The sequence below is a fragment of the Heterodontus francisci genome, chromosome 8 (assembly GCF_036365525.1).
Source record: "Heterodontus francisci isolate sHetFra1 chromosome 8, sHetFra1.hap1, whole genome shotgun sequence".
NCBI lineage: Eukaryota > Metazoa > Chordata > Chondrichthyes > Heterodontiformes > Heterodontidae > Heterodontus > Heterodontus francisci.
Window position 1 is genome coordinate 102890654 of NC_090378.1, and position 18221 is coordinate 102908874.

At 43.2% G+C, this 18221-nt stretch overlaps 1 protein-coding gene across 1 annotated transcript in view; it reads left to right on the plus strand.

Annotated features, from left to right (window-relative positions):
* The window catches only part of astn1 (astrotactin 1), a 2863484-nt gene that overhangs the window by 890255 nt on the left and 1955008 nt on the right, over positions 1 to 18221 (plus strand). The window contains exon 3 of the mRNA XM_068038084.1: positions 13649 to 14042. Within this exon, the coding sequence (XP_067894185.1) occupies positions 13649 to 14042 (394 nt within the window). The remainder of the gene's footprint in view (positions 1 to 13648; positions 14043 to 18221) is intronic.

The window sequence follows — 18221 nt, forward strand, 5'->3', positions numbered from 1 at the left end:
ATTATTCAAAATGCTGAATTTAGGAATGAAACCATTTATTGGTCCTGTGTGATGTCCTTTTGTCCATTTCTGAATGGTTCACATTGGCTGTATTCACTTTAAGGAAGTCTATGCCTGAAAATTAGCATTTCTAGAGTCTTTATCCCAGTCTCACCCCAATAACTGAAATCTCTGTTTGCAACTTAGATTGTGAAACATATAGAATAATATCCGTTCATTTCATAAATCAAAACATCTCGATAATTAACCCAATAATAGACCACAGGGACCCATGAGCTTTGCCAATATGACCTGTGAAAAATGTATTTTGGCCAGGTAATTCACGATCATCCAATTTCCGGAAGTGAAAGAATTCTAGATACGTTGTAATGTAATATAGCACAATAGGAGATGGTGGTGTCTTGGTAATATTAATGGACTAGTAATCCAGAGGTCCCCACTAATGCTCTGGGGACAAAAGTTCAAATCCCATCACAGCAGCTGGTGGAATTTAAATTTAATTAATTTATAAATCTGGAATTAAAAAGCTAGTCTCAGTAATGATGACCATTAAACTACAGGAATGTTGTAAAAACCCATCTGGTTCACTAATGCCCTTTAAGGAAGGAAATCTGCCACCTGTACCTGGTCTAATATGGTTGACTCTTAACTGCCCTCTGAAATGGCCAAGCAAGCCATTCAGTTGTTCCTAACCGCTGCAGAAAAGTTGAAAAAGAATAAAACCCAATGGACCACTCAACATTGACCTAGGCATCGTAAACGACAACAGCACATGCTGCCCAGTCAACCCTGCAAAGTCCTCCTTACAGACATCTGGGGTCTTGTGCCAAAATTCAGAAAGTTGTCCCACAGATGAGTCAAGCAACAGTCTAACATTGTCATACTGACCGAATCATACATTACAGTCAATGTCTCAGACTCCTCCATCACCAGAGGTGGTGGCATAGTAATATACAGTCAGGAGGGAGTTCCCCTGGGAGTCCTCAACATTGACTCTGGACCCTATGAAGTCTCATGGCATCAGGTCAAACATGGGAAAGGAAACCTCCTGCTGATACCACCTACTGCCCTTTCTCAGCTGATGAATCAATACTCCTCCATGTTGAACATCACTTGGAAGAAGCACTGAGGGTGGCAAGGGCACAGACATCAGTGCCTATTACCAAGAGTGTCTCGGTAGCACCACTACTGACCGAGCTGGCTGAATCCTGAAGGACATAGCTGCCAGACTGGGCCTGCGACAGATGGTGAAGAAACCAACAAGAGTGAAAAACGTACTTGACCTTGCCTTCACCAATCTACCTGTCGCATGACAGTATTGGTAGGAGTTCTTGTGTAGATGAAGTCCCGAATTCACACTGGGGATACTGCTCATCGTGTCTGTGGCACTACCATTGTGCTAAATGGGATAGATGCAGAACAGATCTCGCAGCTCAAAACTGGGCATCCATGAGGTGCTGTGGGCCATCAGCAGCAGAATTGTATTCAATCACAATCTGTAACCTCATGGCCTGACATATCCCGCACTCTACCATTACCATTACCACCAAGCCAGAGTATCAAACCTGGTTCAATGAGGAGAGCATGCCAGGAGCAGCACCAAGCATTCCCCAAAATAAAATGGCAATCTGGTGAAGCTACAAGACAGGTCTACATACATGCTAGCAGCAGAAGCAGCATATGACAGATAGAGTTAAGTGATCCCACAATCAATGGATCAGATAAAAGTTCTGCAGTCCTTCCACATCTAGTCGGGAAAGCTTGTGGACAATTAAATAACTAACCGGAGGAGGAGACTCTATAAACGTCCCCATCCTCCATGATGAGGGAGCCCAGCATGTCAGTACAAAAGACAAGGCTGAAGCATTTGCAACTCTCTGGAGCCAGAAGTTGTAAGTGGATGATTCATCTCAGCCTCTTCCTGTCTCCACCGTCACAGATGCTTTTTGGCATCCAATTCAATTCAGGAAATGGCTGAAGGCAATGGATACAGCAAAGATTATGGGCACTGACAACATCCTGGCAGTAGCATAGAAGATTTGTGCTGCAGGACCAGCTGCATCCCTAGCCAAGTTGTTCCAATACAGATACAACACTGCAAAAAGCAGGACAAGCCCAATCCAGCCAACAAACAATCCATCAGTCTACTCTCATTCATCAGCAAAGCAATGGAAGGTTCCCTTGACAGTGCTATCGAGCGGCATTTACTCAGCAATAAACTGCTCACTGACGCTCATTTTGGATTCTGCCAAGGCCACTAGGCTCCGGACCTTATTGCAGCCTTAGTCCAAACATGGATGAAAGAGCTGAACTCCAGAGGTGAGGTGAGAATGACCGTCAGTGACATCAAAGCAGCATTTGACGGAGTATGACATTAAGGAACCCTAGTAAAATTAAAGTCAATGGGAATCGGGGAAAAGCTCTCTTGGAGTCATACCGAGCACAAAGGAAGATGGTTACAGTGTTGAAGGCCAATCATCTCAGTCTCAGGACATCACTGCAGGAGTTCCTCAGCATGGTATCCTAGGCCCAACCACCTTCAGCTGCTTTATCAACAACCTTGCCTCCAATATAATGCCAGAAGTGGGGATGTTCACTGATGATTGCACAGTGTTCAGTACCATTTTCAACTCCTGCGATACTGAAGCAGTTCGTGCCCATATGCAGCAAGACCTGGACACCATTCAGGTTTGGACGGATAAGTGCCAAGTAACATTCGTGCCGTACACCGCCAGGCAATGATGATCTCTAACAAGAGAGAATCTAACCATCTCCCCTTGACATTCAATGGCAGTACCATTGCTGAATCTCCCACCATCAATATCCTGGGGGGTTACCATTGACCAGAAACTTAACTGGACCAGCCATATAAATACTGTGGCTACAACAGCAGGTCAGCAGCCATGAATTCTGCAGCAAGTAACTCACCTCCTGACTCCCCAGAGCCTGTCCACCATCTATAAGGCACAAGTCAGGAGTGTGATGGAATACTCTCCATTTGCCAGGATGACTGCAGCTCCAGCACTCATGAAGCTCGACACCATCCAGGACAAAGCAACCCACCACCAACTCACAGTGGTAGTAGTGTGTGTACCATATACAAGATGCACTGCAGCAACTCACCATGCCTCCTTCGACAGCACCTTCCAAACCCAGGACCTCTACCGCTGAGATTAGAAGAACAAGGGTAGCAGAGGCATGGGAACACTACCAACTCCGACTTCCCCTCCAAGCCAAATAGCATGCTGTTTTGAACAAGGTCATTGCTCCTTCACTGGTATTGAGTCAAAATCTGGAACTCCCTCTCTAACAGCACTGTGGGTATACCTACACCACATGGACTGTAGTGACTCAAGAAGGCGGCTCACCACCACCTTCTCAAGGACAATTAGGGATGGTCAATAAATGCTGGCCTAGCTCGCGACGCTCACATCCTATGAATGAATAAAAAATAAGCTTCAAACATTGTTTTTGTGTCTTGGGTCTCATTTTTATTCTCGGAAAGTCAAAATGGCTTGTTTGCTAGATGGTATCTTTAGAAGAGCATTGGGATAAGAACATAATAATTCAGGGACAAAAACAAGAAATGCTGGAATCACTCAGCAGGTCTGGCAGCATCTGTGGAAAGAGAAGCAGAGTTAACGTTTCGGGTCAGTGACCCTTCTTCGGAACTGACAGATATTAGAAAAGTCACAGATTATAAACAAGTGAGGTGGGGGTTGGGCAAGAGCTAACAAAGGAGAAGGTGCAGATTGGACCAGGCCACATAGCTGACCAAAAGGTCACGGAGCAAAGGCAAACAATATGTTAATGGTGTTTTGAAAGACAAAGCATTAGTACAGATTAGGTGTGAATATACTGAATATAGAACATCAGCAAGTGCAAACCTGAAGAAAAACAACCTGAAAAAAACAGTGGGTAAGCAAACTGAACAAACTAAGATGAAATGAAATAAATGCAAAAAATTTAAAAAGGAATGCAAAAAAAAGGAAGAAAAAATAACTAAAAATGACTAAAAATGAAAGTAAAGTGGGGGGCTGTCATGCTCTGAAATTATTGAACTCAATGTTCAATAATAATTCAGGGAATAGTTGTGGGAACAGTGGCCTTTCACTTGTGAAACTAAAGTTCCAATACAATTCCGATTGCAACTCTCATTTTGACTCTGAAGATTGTAAAGCCCTAAAATGAAATAGCACTTGAGCATTTTTGCACAATCTAAATTTGCAGTGGCATTCTTTGGATATGGAAATCAGAGCCTTGAATACAGAATCCACCATTAACCTTTACAGTGCAACCTCAAAGATTTTTAACTCTTCATCAGAATGTAGAAGAACCATAGAATGATACAGAACAAAAGGAGGTCATAATGCATGTGCTGGATCTTTGATACAGCTATCAAAATAGTCCCACTTCCATGCTCTTTCACCAAAGAGCCATAGGCCAGAATTTTACATCAGGGTGGAGGCTAGCCCCCTCCGTCGGGCTTGGAAACTATGCAGAGATTTTACGTGGCTCGGGCCCTTAATTGGCCTCGGGCAGGACTTCCACCCCTCTGAGGCAGATTGGCTGGCAGCTCCTCAATCCCAGCAGCGTCACAGGGAGCAGTGGCCCTTTGCTGGGGCTGCACCCAGCTTCAGAAGGATCATGGACGCTGGTGCCAATAATAATAAGTAGGGTTTCAGGCCTCGCTGGTGACAATCGGCTGGGCCTCAGCAAGGGGCGGGAGTCAATCAGTAGGGTGGGGGGAGCTGCTGGGGAGGCCCTCCATGGGGCACAAGATACCTGAACAGGAGAGCCCACCCCTTGGGCCCGCAAGGAAGCTGCCAGATATTACTGGGCGGCCCCTACAACTGGCCAAGTGCCTGTCTGCCGCTGGTAGTATACCATGTGCCTTTTTAACCACTTTCCCAACATGCACTGCCACCTTCAACGTTTTGTGCACAGATACCTCTAGATCTCTCATTTTCTGTATCACCTTTAGAATTGTGCCCTCTCCTTGTTCTTCCGAATGTATCACTTTACAGGCTGTATTTCATTCTCCCGCAACCGGGAGCGGCGGCAGGCAAAAAAAAAAGGCAAATCGCATGCACAGGCCGTGCGTCCTGGTGGCTCATTTAAATATGCAGAGCGGTTAGCCCCCCCGCAATCACTTTGTGGGGGCAGCCTCAGCGACACTGTGAATGGCGTCTGCATTTTTTAAAGGGCTGCCAGATCTGCACAGAACCTACAGGGCTGAACCCCGAACCCATCCCCTACTACACTGTATATAAATTTCTGACCCGCTTCCCTCAATACAATAAATGGCCGCCCCATTTCCCACCAACCCCCCACCAAACACTTGCATTTAATACGTGACCTTACCCCCCACAAATGCATAAGGTGCAGAGGTCACCCCTTCACCCCACACACCAGAAATGCAGATTTGACCCCAGCCCTATCCCCACTGCACTAAAAATCCTAAGATCCCCCCTTCCCCACCTTGGTGGCACATGCTTTCCCTGGACAGGAAGGTAAAGGCGCGTGGGTGCTGGCCGCTGCACACAAGATCACGAACAGCCAGCAAGGTCGCAGTGAAAGGTCTGTTAATTTATTCATGTCCTTTATTTAAATATTTAAATTGGGTCCCGTCGCCGAGCGGCAGGGAGGGCCGCCATAGAGCCTCACCACCACCAGATAGATCAGACCCGGCAATCCCAGCGTCGGGCTCCATGGCAGGCTGCTAGCTGTGTAACCTTACAGCCTCCACCGCCACGCAGCCAGACATCGGGAGCTGAACAAAATTCAGCCCCAAGGGTAGAATTTTGTTCTCTCCTCTGTGGCAGGTTTGGAGGTGGGGAAAGCATAAAATCAGATGGGATGGTAGCAGGGGGGGTTCCCACCACTATCCTGCCTCTGCCAAAATTTAGACCGGGATGGGAAGGCCTGTGAACGGCCTTCCCGCCACACCAATTGAGTCCCTTATCTGGGTAATTAACCCACAGTTAAGGGCCTCTTTCTGCTGCAGCTGCAAATACCCGTGCGGCAGGCAGGCCCTGTCGCCGCAAGGGAAGCGCAGCACGTAAAACCACGCGGGCTGTTTCCTGGCTCTGGGGTGGGTGGGAGGGGTCCCTCATTCAAAGGCACTTAGTGCCTGAACGAGGAACCCAGCTTTGGGCCACCCACCTGCCCTTGCTGTCGATGTCCTGACCTACCTTAAGCCTGGTTGCAGAGCCACTCCTCAGTGTCTGGTCGCTGCAGCTGCAGAAGCAGCCACCACCCCTGATTGGCCAGCACCTCTTCAAGGCTGGGACATCCGACGATGGGGTCCTAAATCCTATGGAAGGCCCACCACTGTCCAGTTAAGAGCCTAATTGATACTAAATTCGGTAGGCCTTCCGTAGAAGAGGCAACACGGGGATCTTGGCGTCAGTTTCCCCCAGCATCGAGACCTCCGCCAGCAGCATAAAATTCCCCCACAAAGTGCAATAAATTGGAGCAACATGTGCTTATTCTTGTACTTCAATGCTCTTGCAATAAAGGACAACATTCCATTTGTCTTCCTAATTGCTTGCTGTACCACTATGCCAACTTTCGGTGTTCCTTGTACATCCAAGTCTCTCTGACCTTCAATATTTAGAAGTTTCATGCCTTTTAAAAAATATTCTGCTTTTCTATTCTTATTACCAAAGTGAATAACCTCACACATCTCCATATTATACTCTAATTGCCACCTTATTGCCCACCCACTTAACCTGTCTATATCTCTTTGCAGCCTATTTTTATCCTCCTCACAGCTTACATTCCCACCTTGTTTAGTATCATCAGCAAACTTGGATACATTACTCTGTCATTTCATCTAAGTCATTAATATAGATTGTCAATAGGTGAGGCCCCAGCACTGATCCTTGCAGCACTCCACTAGTTACAGCCTGCCAACTTGAAAGTGCTCCCTTTATCCCTATTCTCTGTTTTCTGTCCATTAACCAACCTTCCATCCATGCTAATATATTACCCACCAACTCCTTGAACCCTTACCTTGTGTAGTAACCTTTTGTATGGGACCTTAACTTATGCCTTTCGGAAATCCAAGTGTATCACAGGTACTGGTTCTGCTTTATCTACCTTATTAGTTACATCCTCAAAAGTAATTTTGTCAAACATGATTTCATTTTTGTTACAGCATGTTTACTCTGCCTGCTCGTACGATAATTTTCAAAGCGTATTCCTGAATAATAGATTCCAGCATTCTCCCAATGACTGATGTCAGACTAAATGACCTGTTTTCTCTCTCCCTCCTTTCTTGAATAGCGGTATTACTTTGTTAATTTCCAATCTGAGGGGACTGTTCTAGAACCTAGGAAATTTTGGAAAATCATAATCATCCACTATGTCTGCAGCTACCTCTTTTAGAACCATAGGATGCAGGACATCGGGTCCTGGAGATTTGTCAGCCTTTAGTCCTTTAAGTTTCTCCAATACTTTTTCTCTGCTGATATTAATTATCTTAAGTTCCTCACTCTTATTAACTCCTTGGTTACCCTCTATTTCTGGTAGGTAATTTGTGTCTTCTACTGTGAAGACAGACACAAAGTATTTATTCAATGCCACTCCCTTTTCCTTATATCATGATAATTTCTCCTGTCTCTACCTCTAAGGGGCCAATGTTTACTTTAGCTACTCTCTTCCTTTTTATATACTCGTAAAAGCTCTTACAATCTGACTTTATATTCCTGGCTAGGTTACTCTCATATTCTAATTTTCTCCCTTTTAATCAACTTTGCTAGTTTCTAAAACTCTCCCAATCCTCAGGCTTACTACAATTCTTTGCAACATTAGAAGACTCTTTGTTTAATCTAATACTTTCCTTACTTCTCTACTAAGAAAGATCTTCCTTGCTGAGTTTTTGTATTTGCATGGAATGTATTTTCATTGAACATTTTGACTCGTTTCTTTAAATGTTTCCCACAGTTTATTTACCACCATAACTTTTAGTCTATTTACCCAATTCATCACAGCCAACATTCCCCTCATACCTATGCAATTGGCTTTAAGTTTAAGATTCTTGTTTAGGACTGGTGTATGTCACTCTCAAATTGGAATTCAATTGTTTTATGATCACTTTTTCCCAGAGGATCTTTTGGAGTGAGATCATTGATTAAATCTGCCTCATTGCAAAATATTAAATCTAAACTAGCTTTATCCCTAGTTGGTTCCACAATGTATTGTCGTGAAAACAATCTACGATCTCATCTCTCAGAGTACCTTTGCCAATTTTATTTGTCCAGTCTCTATGAAAATTAAAGTGCCTCATGATTATTATGTTGCAAGCTTCAATTATTTCTTCCGTAATGCTCTGTCCAACAGTATAACCACTGTTAGAAGCCTATAAACTACTCCCACCTATGTTTTCCGACTGTTGTTATTCCTAATCTCCACCCATACTGATTCTACTTCCTAATCTTCTGAGTCAAGATCCTTTCTCACTATAATATTTATGTCATGCTTTACTATCAGTGCTACTCTTCCTCTTTTTCCATTCTGCCTGTCTTTTCAAAATGTTGCGTACTCCGGAATATTTATTTCCCGACTTTGGTGACCTTGTAATCATGCCTCTGTAATGGCGATTAGATCCAAATCATTTATATTTCTGCTTCCATTTCATCTATCTTATTGCAAATGCTTTGCACATACAAATAAAGATCCTTTTTTTAAACTACTATTCTTTGCATGGGTCTTATTTGCTGATGCACAATTACCATAAATTTTCTGTCCCTTCCTGTCCCACTCTAATTGTATTTACCCAAATTGTAACATTGTTCTAATGCCTCGACTTTTCTCCTTAGTTTTCTAAATCTCCCTTCACCTGACTCCTCCCACCCCCCTCCCTCCCCCTTTTTTAGTTTAAAGCCCCATCCATGGCCCTTGTTATATGATTCACCAGGACACTGATCCAAACCCAGTTTAAATGAAGCCCATCCCAACAGAACAGCTCCTGCTTCCCCCAGTCCTAGTGCTAGGGTCCCATGAATCAAAACCTCTTCTTCCCACACCACTCTTTGAGCCATGTGTTCAGTTCTGTAACCTGGTACTCACTACTCCAGATGGACTCTGATGAAGGCTCTATGCACCTGAAGGTTAACTTACTCCCTTTTGTATTCTGGCCCACTTGAGATAATGGCCAATATTTCATGAGCCTTTTTGATTGCTTTTTTTGTCTATCTTCTAGCTTTTAATAACATTTGTACTTGGATCCCAAATCTCTTTGCTCCTCTGCAATTTCTAGTTTCTCACCATTTAGAAGATACTCCATTTTTTTCCCTCTTGCTTTCAAAGTGGATGATCTCATCATTGCCCACATTGAACTCAATTTGCTGCAGTTTTGCTCACTTACTAACTTCCTGTTACAACTTTCTGCTCCAATCTGCACTGTCCCTCTTAATTTAGTATCTTCTGGAAACTCAGATATTGAACTTTCTATTCCATCACCCAGAAGTTAAGGCCCCAAAACAAGTGCCTGGGGAATACCACCTATTAACATACTGTCAGAGTACATACCCTTTACCCCCACTCTCTGTCTCATACCTTCCAATCAATTTCCAACCTGCATGAAAAGACTGCTTCCAATTCCTTGCACTCTCAGTTTTGCCAATAATCACTCATTTGAAACTTTACAGAATGCCTTCTACAAATCCACATAGATAACATCCACAGATACTCTTTTGTCGATCTTAATAGTGACATCCTCAAAAAATTGAACTAGACTACTCAGGCATAACTTATCCTGAACAAAGCTCTCTGGTCAGCTCATATTTGTTCAAGTGTTCAGACACGCTATCTCTAACGACAGATTCTAGTAGCTTCCTGACAACTGACATTAAGCGAACACACCTGTAGTTAACTGGTTTCTGTCTCCCACCCTTCTTAAATAATAAAGCTACATGAGCATATTTCCAACCTAACTGCACAATCCCAAAGCAAGAGAGCTTTGAAAGTTTATTTCTATTGCTTCTGCAAGTTCCTCACCTACTTCTTTTAATACCGTGGGGTGGAAACCATCAGGCCATAGAAGTTTATCTAAAATGTCCCACTATATTCTCCATTACCTTTTAATTACTTAAGTTGAATCCAATAATTTCTCTCTTTTATTTTTAGTTTTTTAGAATATCTGAAAATGGTTTGTTTGATCAAAGTGTCCCAGCATGTTTTTTTTTAGCATTTTAGCAAATAGGCAATATGGAGGAAAGGGATGCAAGTATATGCAAAGACAGTTTAGAAACTCAAAGGACACAGAATGATAAACACCCAGGTCAAGAATGGATCTCGCCATGATAAGGAGGCAGTTTGCTTTGACACCATGGGCTGGATTTTGTTTCCAGCCAATGTCGAATCGGAAAATCGGAGCAGCAGAGGCCGCCACAGAACCTGATTCTGGGATTGCCGGTCCTGATCTTCCCAGCGGTGGGGAAGCTCTGTGGCGGCCCTTCCGCTGCTGTGCGACAGGACCCGAGTTAGCATATGTAAATTACACCTTTGCAAGAATTAAAATGTAAAGTGCAGTGATCTTACTTTCAGTTCCCGATCTTGGCGCCATTGAGGTGGGGAAGGGGTGAACTTTACATTCTTTTGGGTATGGGGGGGGGGGGGGGGAGGGAAGGGATGAACTTTGCATTATGATGTGCTGTTTGGAGGGCTGCCAGCCTTTTAAAAATGGCGGCAGCACCTGCTCCTTCAACAGGTGCGCATGAACAGCATTGCTGAGGCCACCCCCACCACGTGATTGGGGGGGGGTGTTGCGGCCACCGTCAAAATGTAAAATGGCCGACCATCGCGTAATTGCGGCGGCGTGGGGGATGGCTGCCATGTTCTGCTCCCGCAGCTACAAAATGCAGCCCATGCGGAAAAGCATGCAAGACCAATTGGCTTACGTATTTACAGGGCCCAAAACAAAGCTTGCATAACAGAGATGAAGGCAAAAGCAAAAAGAAGCAGGGTAAACATCTAAATAGATTGCTTCAGTAAATGCGCACCTACACTTGTGTTGTGCACAGATGCAGCCCAAAGTATCCAAATAGTATAAGATTGGGACATGTTTTTCTTAAAGATCTCGGGGATAGTTGGATGCTCAGCCACAAAAGATTGGGGTGGGGGTGGTTGCTGAAATTGGTTTATGCCAGCAGTGTGAAAAAAGGCTTTAAGTGAAATGGCAGCCTGTTATACACTGCCCCAGTTTTTATTTTCCATTGACTTGGAAAATATTGCCCAGATTTTTAATTTTAAACTAAGTAAAACAAACAGTGAGTCTCTATAAAGAATTTGAACTATCATTCTGTGACCTTCAGTGGAAAGAAGATTTGGCATGGTGAAAAGTTGGCTGCTGATTCACTCCTATCCAGTTTCATTCTGCTGTCGTAGACCAAATTCACCCTCCGACAAGTCTGATTAAGTTGAATGAAACGTTATGAAAAGATAAACAGGTTATACTGATTGCACACCATTTAATGTAATAACTTAGAAAATTATGTAATACTAATACTGTTATTAGTCAGTGTGTATTAAAGCTTTGTATGTTTAAAAGCCACTTGGCCCTGAGTCTGAGCAGGGTTATTGTTGCCACCTTTTGTTGCAGCAGTTACCACTGGAAATTGACTACATAGTTTCCCTTCTATCACGAGTATTTTATCCTCTTCCTCTATGGTGGAAAAGGATACAAAGTACTTGTTTAATGAATCTGCCATTACATTGCTGTCTATGACAGTATCAGCTGCAGCTATCTTTAATGGCTACATATCTCCAATTAACCATTCTTTAATATATTTAAGAAAACTTATGTTATTAGCCTTTATATTGCTTGCAAGTTTTTTGTATTAATTTAGCAATTCTTCGGAGGGAATTTTTTGCAGTCTGCTGTGGTGTATTTGGTGGCGTGTGGGGTGATATAATTAGGCGGGCGGTTGTGGGGCTGGTGGGTGGATTAGATCAGTACTGTGTGAAGATATTTGGCAAAGGCCTAAAGGGAGGGATGAGTGCTGTTGACAGCGGGGAGCTGTGGGGAAAATTGAGGGTACTGGCTGATATCTGACTCACTTTTGATGCAGGGAAAATAAATTTGAAGTCGGTGGTGACTTTCTCAAAATAAGGAAGAAAGGCTGCTGATCCTTGAGGCTGCAAGCACATGTTTTATATCCGTGGCGATCAAAGTGCTCGGGGTAGTGACGGCGGGTTCCACCAGTGAAATGCCACCCCCGTCGCATGATCCCACATGTTCTCTGTGCCCATCGCTGCATGGCTAATTTAAATACAAAATCGCGTGGGAAACAGGATTTGTAGCGGGAGCGGAAGTCACGGCAATTTACGGTCCTTCTGCTGGGAATGCTGCTGCAATTAAGATTCCACCCCTAGTGTCCTTTTGTGGCACTCTGTATTTCTCCCTATTTGCTGGATTACTACTTTTGTAGTCATTTATGTAAGCTACTTTCATTAACTTTATACTGTGGCTCATCATGTGTTGACCATTATTGCTTGACTGTATACTTCTCTTTGGGGTATGTCTTGGTCTTCTATTCTACTTTACCTGTTACCAGCTCAGCCCAGTTTAATGCATCCAGTTTACATGTCATTTCTTTGAAGTCAGGCTTAGAGGAGTTTAAAATCTTGCCTGGTGTGTGATCTTTCTCTTTCTCAAACTTAATGTCAAGCTATCTCATGTTATGCTCATTGTTTGCAAGAAGCTTCCTTTCTGTCCTAAATAGGGTTTCAGTTTGTTTGCATCAGTCATGCAACATATTTTCACTTTCGTTGGCTGCAAATCCATTTGCTAAATTTATCGTTCAGTTAATTTCTGTCCGAATTGTGAGCTGCTTTTCCTGTTTTGTTTCTACAGTCTTCTAGTTACCATTGTTTGACCAAGGGAATGTGAAAATGTTGTCCTTCAAACCTGGTCCAACTAATATCTGCCTGGAGTGATCGTAAACTTATAGTCCCTCTTATAAGAAAATACTGCTTTTTTGCCTTTCCTAATGGTATAAATAAAACAAGAATGTAGCAGAGTGAGATATTCTAGGCCTGAGTCTATGTATCAAGAAAACAAGCAGAAGTTTAACACCCATGGTGCAGAATGTAAGGCAAACCAAGTAGCCAGATCATTTGGGTACCACCAAGCTCAAATTTTAAAAACCTGAAATTGTAGGAGGGCAAGACATTTTAGAGGGTTCACACCCTGAGAAAGTATGAATGACAGTGGAAGAAATTTGGCTGAATATTGATTTCAACACATTTGAGCATGTAGATGCCATATGTCTTCCTTCGAGGAACAAGAGAGGAATGTTCAAATAAGCAGTGACCATAAGAGTATCGATAATATAGAGATAGATGAGAAAAGTTGCGAAAGGGAATGAATGAGCTGACTTGTGAGTCAGCTGTTTGAACCACAAATATATTCAAATAGCCACTTGAGTACATTCTGATTGTCCTTAACCTTTCCATCATTGTTTTGTCCAGACACTAATTTCAATGGAAGCTAGGTAATTACTTGGGTTACTGACCAGGCTGTGGCATCATCTTAGTTATAATTTTGAACATTCACTGCGATTTTTATATGACAGACGTGTATTTGTTTTGTACGAAATTAAACCTATTGTTGTACTGAAATTCTTAATTTCCTTTCCAGGCAGGGATGATTGCCCTGTTGTTGGCAATATTGTTTCTCGTCATGGTTCTGTACACTCGGCGGCGATGGTGCAAACGTCGTCGCGTCCCACAACCACAGAAAAGTGCCAGTGCAGAAGCTGCAAATGAAATCCACTACATCCCATCAGTATTGATGGCTGGTCAGACTCGGGAAAGCCTCCGCAACTCGCGGCTGCAAGGTCACAACTCCAGCGGTTCCATCAGTATCCGGGAGACCCCAATACTCGATGGATACGAGTACAACATTGATGATCTTCGTCAACAGCTGCAGAGGGAGTGCATGAATGGCGGCGAGGATTTTGGCAGTCAGGTGACACGCACCTTGGATTCTCTTCAAGGTTGTGATGAGAAAACCTGCTTGGATCTCACTCCAGGTCTGTACCATTGCACTGCTTTATCGAGAATAGGGGGAGGGGTAGGATGGGTAAATGAAGTGCTTGGTGTATTCTCATACCTTGGCATTAAGGAGGAATAAAAGTGTAGACATAAATGTGAAGAGGTATGGCTCATTGCTGCATGTTGTAAGCTTCATTCAAAATGATAGTTTTCTTCTCTGAATGCATGGCTGCAAAAATCCATGGCACACTATATACCTAAGACAGCTTTGTGCCGATTGGTGTTCTCCAGTGCTGACCACCCCAGATTTTGCAGGGTCATTGGGAGGGCTGCTCATCTGCATGGGGCTGGCAGGCACCCGTATCACAAGGGTACATTTCTGAAGGGTGCCTTACCCTTACTGTTGAAAAATATGGCACCAGCTTGTAAATGGAGGAAGAGGGTTTGGTGTACAGGCATGTGCATTTTAAATGATTACCTTCTGTTACGGGCCTCTTCCCTGGTGGGGCCCATTTGTATGTTTATGGACGTTGCGACAGCTCCTCTCACTGGCCTCTATTAACCAGATCTCTTCTGAGCCAGGGAAGTGGGGACTCCCAACTTTCCCCTAGTTCAGACCCTTTAGCATCCTTAACCATGAAAGGCGTCGAGTGGAGCTTCCGTCCCTTGCACACCAGACAGGATTCCAAAGTTTGTAAAGATCTGACGAATTGTGGGACTGCCTGTTTCTGGGAAGTTCTGCTGGAGCTACAGCAGGAGTTTAGTGGAACCCATGAAAAAATTCAGGGCCATTGTATGGATATGCCAATTCATATCAGTCCCCACTCGGACTAATAGAGGAATCTGTACAAATTTTAACATGATTCTGGTTCTCATTCTTTCAGGAAATTATTTTACTCAAGATTTAAATAAATTATACAATATATAGGTGCTTGATAAAGTATAATCAATCAGGTAGCTTTTGGTTGGTTATTTCCATTTCAATTTTTCTTCCATTATTTTCATTTCTTCAATATCTTTTCTGGTTTTGCTCCCAATAATCTCTGATGTTCTGATGAGATGTCTTCTATTCCTTCCCAACTATCAATCCCTTGCTCAGATCTCAGCTCATCATTCTTATGTTGAACAACTGTGATTTCCTATTCATTTTGTTCAGGTACATGCTGTATCTCCTGATAGTTGTGGTCTTACAAGATAAGATCCTTGGTCATAGCACATATCCTTTGCTTACTGATTACACCTACCTCCAGGGTTGAGAACATTACATGAATTGAAGGCATATTATTTCACTGTAGTATTTTAAATAAGCATTTTTTTGAATTATGTAAAAGTGAGTCAATATCATTGAAGCAAAACAGTAAAAATAAGTTATGAGGCAGGATCATATATCTAAAATTAGCCTTTTCTCCTCTTATCAGATATTGATCAAACTGCCGTGCATTCAAACATTTCGTACTGCATGAAGCTAGGAATTACTTATGGTGAAAATAGAGGACTGCTGTGTTTTGAAATGTTTGTTTTTTTGTGTGATGTTTCAGGGTTGAGTTTGAAAACGAAGTAAATTTGCCCAAGTATGAAATGAAAGACCACAAGCCGCAGGCTACTGGGATTGAAGAGCATCAAAGTCAATTGAGCCAGGTTTAGCTTCGTTCTCCCTTACATGGGTTAATTTTCTCCACTAGATAGAGGAAAGACATATATCTGTTATCCCCAGCAGTAATTTCTCATCTCCATTGCTCTTTTGACTCTTGAAAATAGTTCTATTTCTTTGTATTGGAAATAAAACCTTTGCAGACTGCAATCAATTTAAAAAAAAAGAAACTAAAATGCACAGGATCATGGTTTGCAGGAAAGGGGAGATGAATTTTATACTCTCGGGTAGATTTGACTGCCCCCAATTTAGGATTCACAATTGATTATACTCTTATAATAATGTCACTGCTTGTATTTTCCTGTGCATATTAACCACTCCAACATGCAGAGTTTGGGCTTTCTAGTTCGTTATTGCTTGGTAACAAATGGACCCCCACCATGACTATGTAAACAAATTGGAAACCATATTCAAAGTCACAGAACACAGTTGGGCCTGCAACATACAGTACTAATACTTACATATGGGGATTTTGTGTGTTTCTTTAAATGAAGTCAATGTTATCATCATTATTCCAAGACAATTGACTGTTTTGTTTTCAGACATGGCAATTCTGCAGTGACAGGAATGGTCACGTAAAGCCATTACGATATTCACAGCTGCAACACCACCTTATCACAAAAATCCTCCTTTACCTAAGCTTGAAGAAAATAAACTTTCATATAGAATCACAGGATAATACAGTGTAGAAGAGGCCCTTCGGCCCATCGAGTCTGCACCGATGCATTAAAACACCTGACCTGTCTACCTAATCCCATTTGCCAGCACTTGTCCCATAGCTTTGAATGTTATGACGTACCAAGTGCTCATCCAGGTACTTTTTAAAGGATGTGAGGCAACCTGCATCTACCACCCTCCCAGGCAGGGCATTCCAGACCATCACCATCCTCTAGGCAAATAAGTTCTTCCTCAAGTCCCCCTTAAACCTCCCGCCCCTCACCTTAAACTTGTGACCCCTCGTAACTGACCCTTCAACTAAGGGGAGCAGCTTCTCCCTATCCGCCCTGTCCATGCCCCTCATAATCTTGTACACCTCGATCAGGTCACCCCTCAGTCTTCTCTGCTCCAGCGAAAACAACACAAGCCTATCCAACCTCTCTTCATAGCTTAAATGTTCCATCCCTGGCAACATCCTGGTGAATCGCCTCTGCACCCCCTCCAATGCAATCACATCCTTCCTATAATGTGGCGACCAGAATTGCACACAGTACTCCAGCTGTGGCCTTACCAAAGTTCTGTACAACTCCAACATGACCTCCCTGCTTTTGTAATCTATGCCTCGATTGATAAAGGCAAGTGTCCCATATGCCTTTTTCACCACCCTATTAACCTGCCCTTCTGCCTGCAGAGATCTATGGACAAACACAACAAGGTCCCTTTGTTCCTCAGAACTTCCCAGTGTCAGGCCATTCATTGAATACTTCCGTGTCACATTACTCCTTCCAAAGTGTATCACCTCACACTTTTCAGTATTAAATTCCATCTGCCACTTTTCTGCCCATTTGACCATCCCGTCTATATCTTCCTGTAACCTAAGACACTCCACCTCACTGTTAACCACTCGGCCAATCTTTGTGTCATCCGCAAACTTACTGATCCTACCCCCCACATAGTCATCTATGTCGTTTATATAAATAGCAAACAATAGGGGACCCAGCACAGATCCCTGTGGTACGCCACTGGACACTGGCTTCCAGTCACTAAAACAGCCGTCTGTCATCACTCTCTGTCTCCTACAACTAAGCCAATTTTGAATCCACCTTATCAAGATACCTTGTATCCCATGTGCATTTGCTTTCTTGATAAGTCTCCCATGTGGGACCTTGTCAAAGGCTTTTCTGAAATCCATGTAAACTACATCAACGGCACTACCCTCATCTACACACCTGGTCACATGCTCAAAAAATTCAATCACATTTGTTAGGCATGACCTCCCTCTGACAAAGCTATGCTGACTATTCCCAATCAAATTTTGCCTCTCCAAGTGGAGATAGATTTTCTCCTTCAGAATTTTCTCCAATAGTTTCCCTACCACTGACGTGAGACTCACTGGTCTGTAGTTCCCTGGCTTATCTCTGCAACCTTTCTTAAATAGTGGGACCACATGAGCTGTTCTCCAGTCCTCTGGCACCTCCCCCGTGGCCAGAGAGGAATTAAAAATTAGGGTCAGAGCCCCTGCAATCTCCACCCTCGCCTTCCACAGCATCCTGGGATACAAATCGTCCGGACTTTGAGTTTTGTCCACTTTTAAGCCTTCCAAAACCTCCAATACCTTGTCACTCCCTATGACAATTTGCTGAAGAACCTCACAGTCTCCCTCTCTAAGTTCCATATCTACATCCTCATTCTCTTGGGTGAAGACAGATGTGAAGTATTCATTCAACACCCTACCAATGTCCTCTGGCTCCACCCACAAATTTCCCCCTTGGTCCCTAATGGGTTCTACTCTTTCCCTGGTTATCCTCTTCCCATTGATATACTTATAGAATATCTTGGGAATTTCCCTACTTTTACCAGCCAGAGCTTTCTCATATCCCCTCTTTGCTCTCCTAATTGCTTTCTTAAG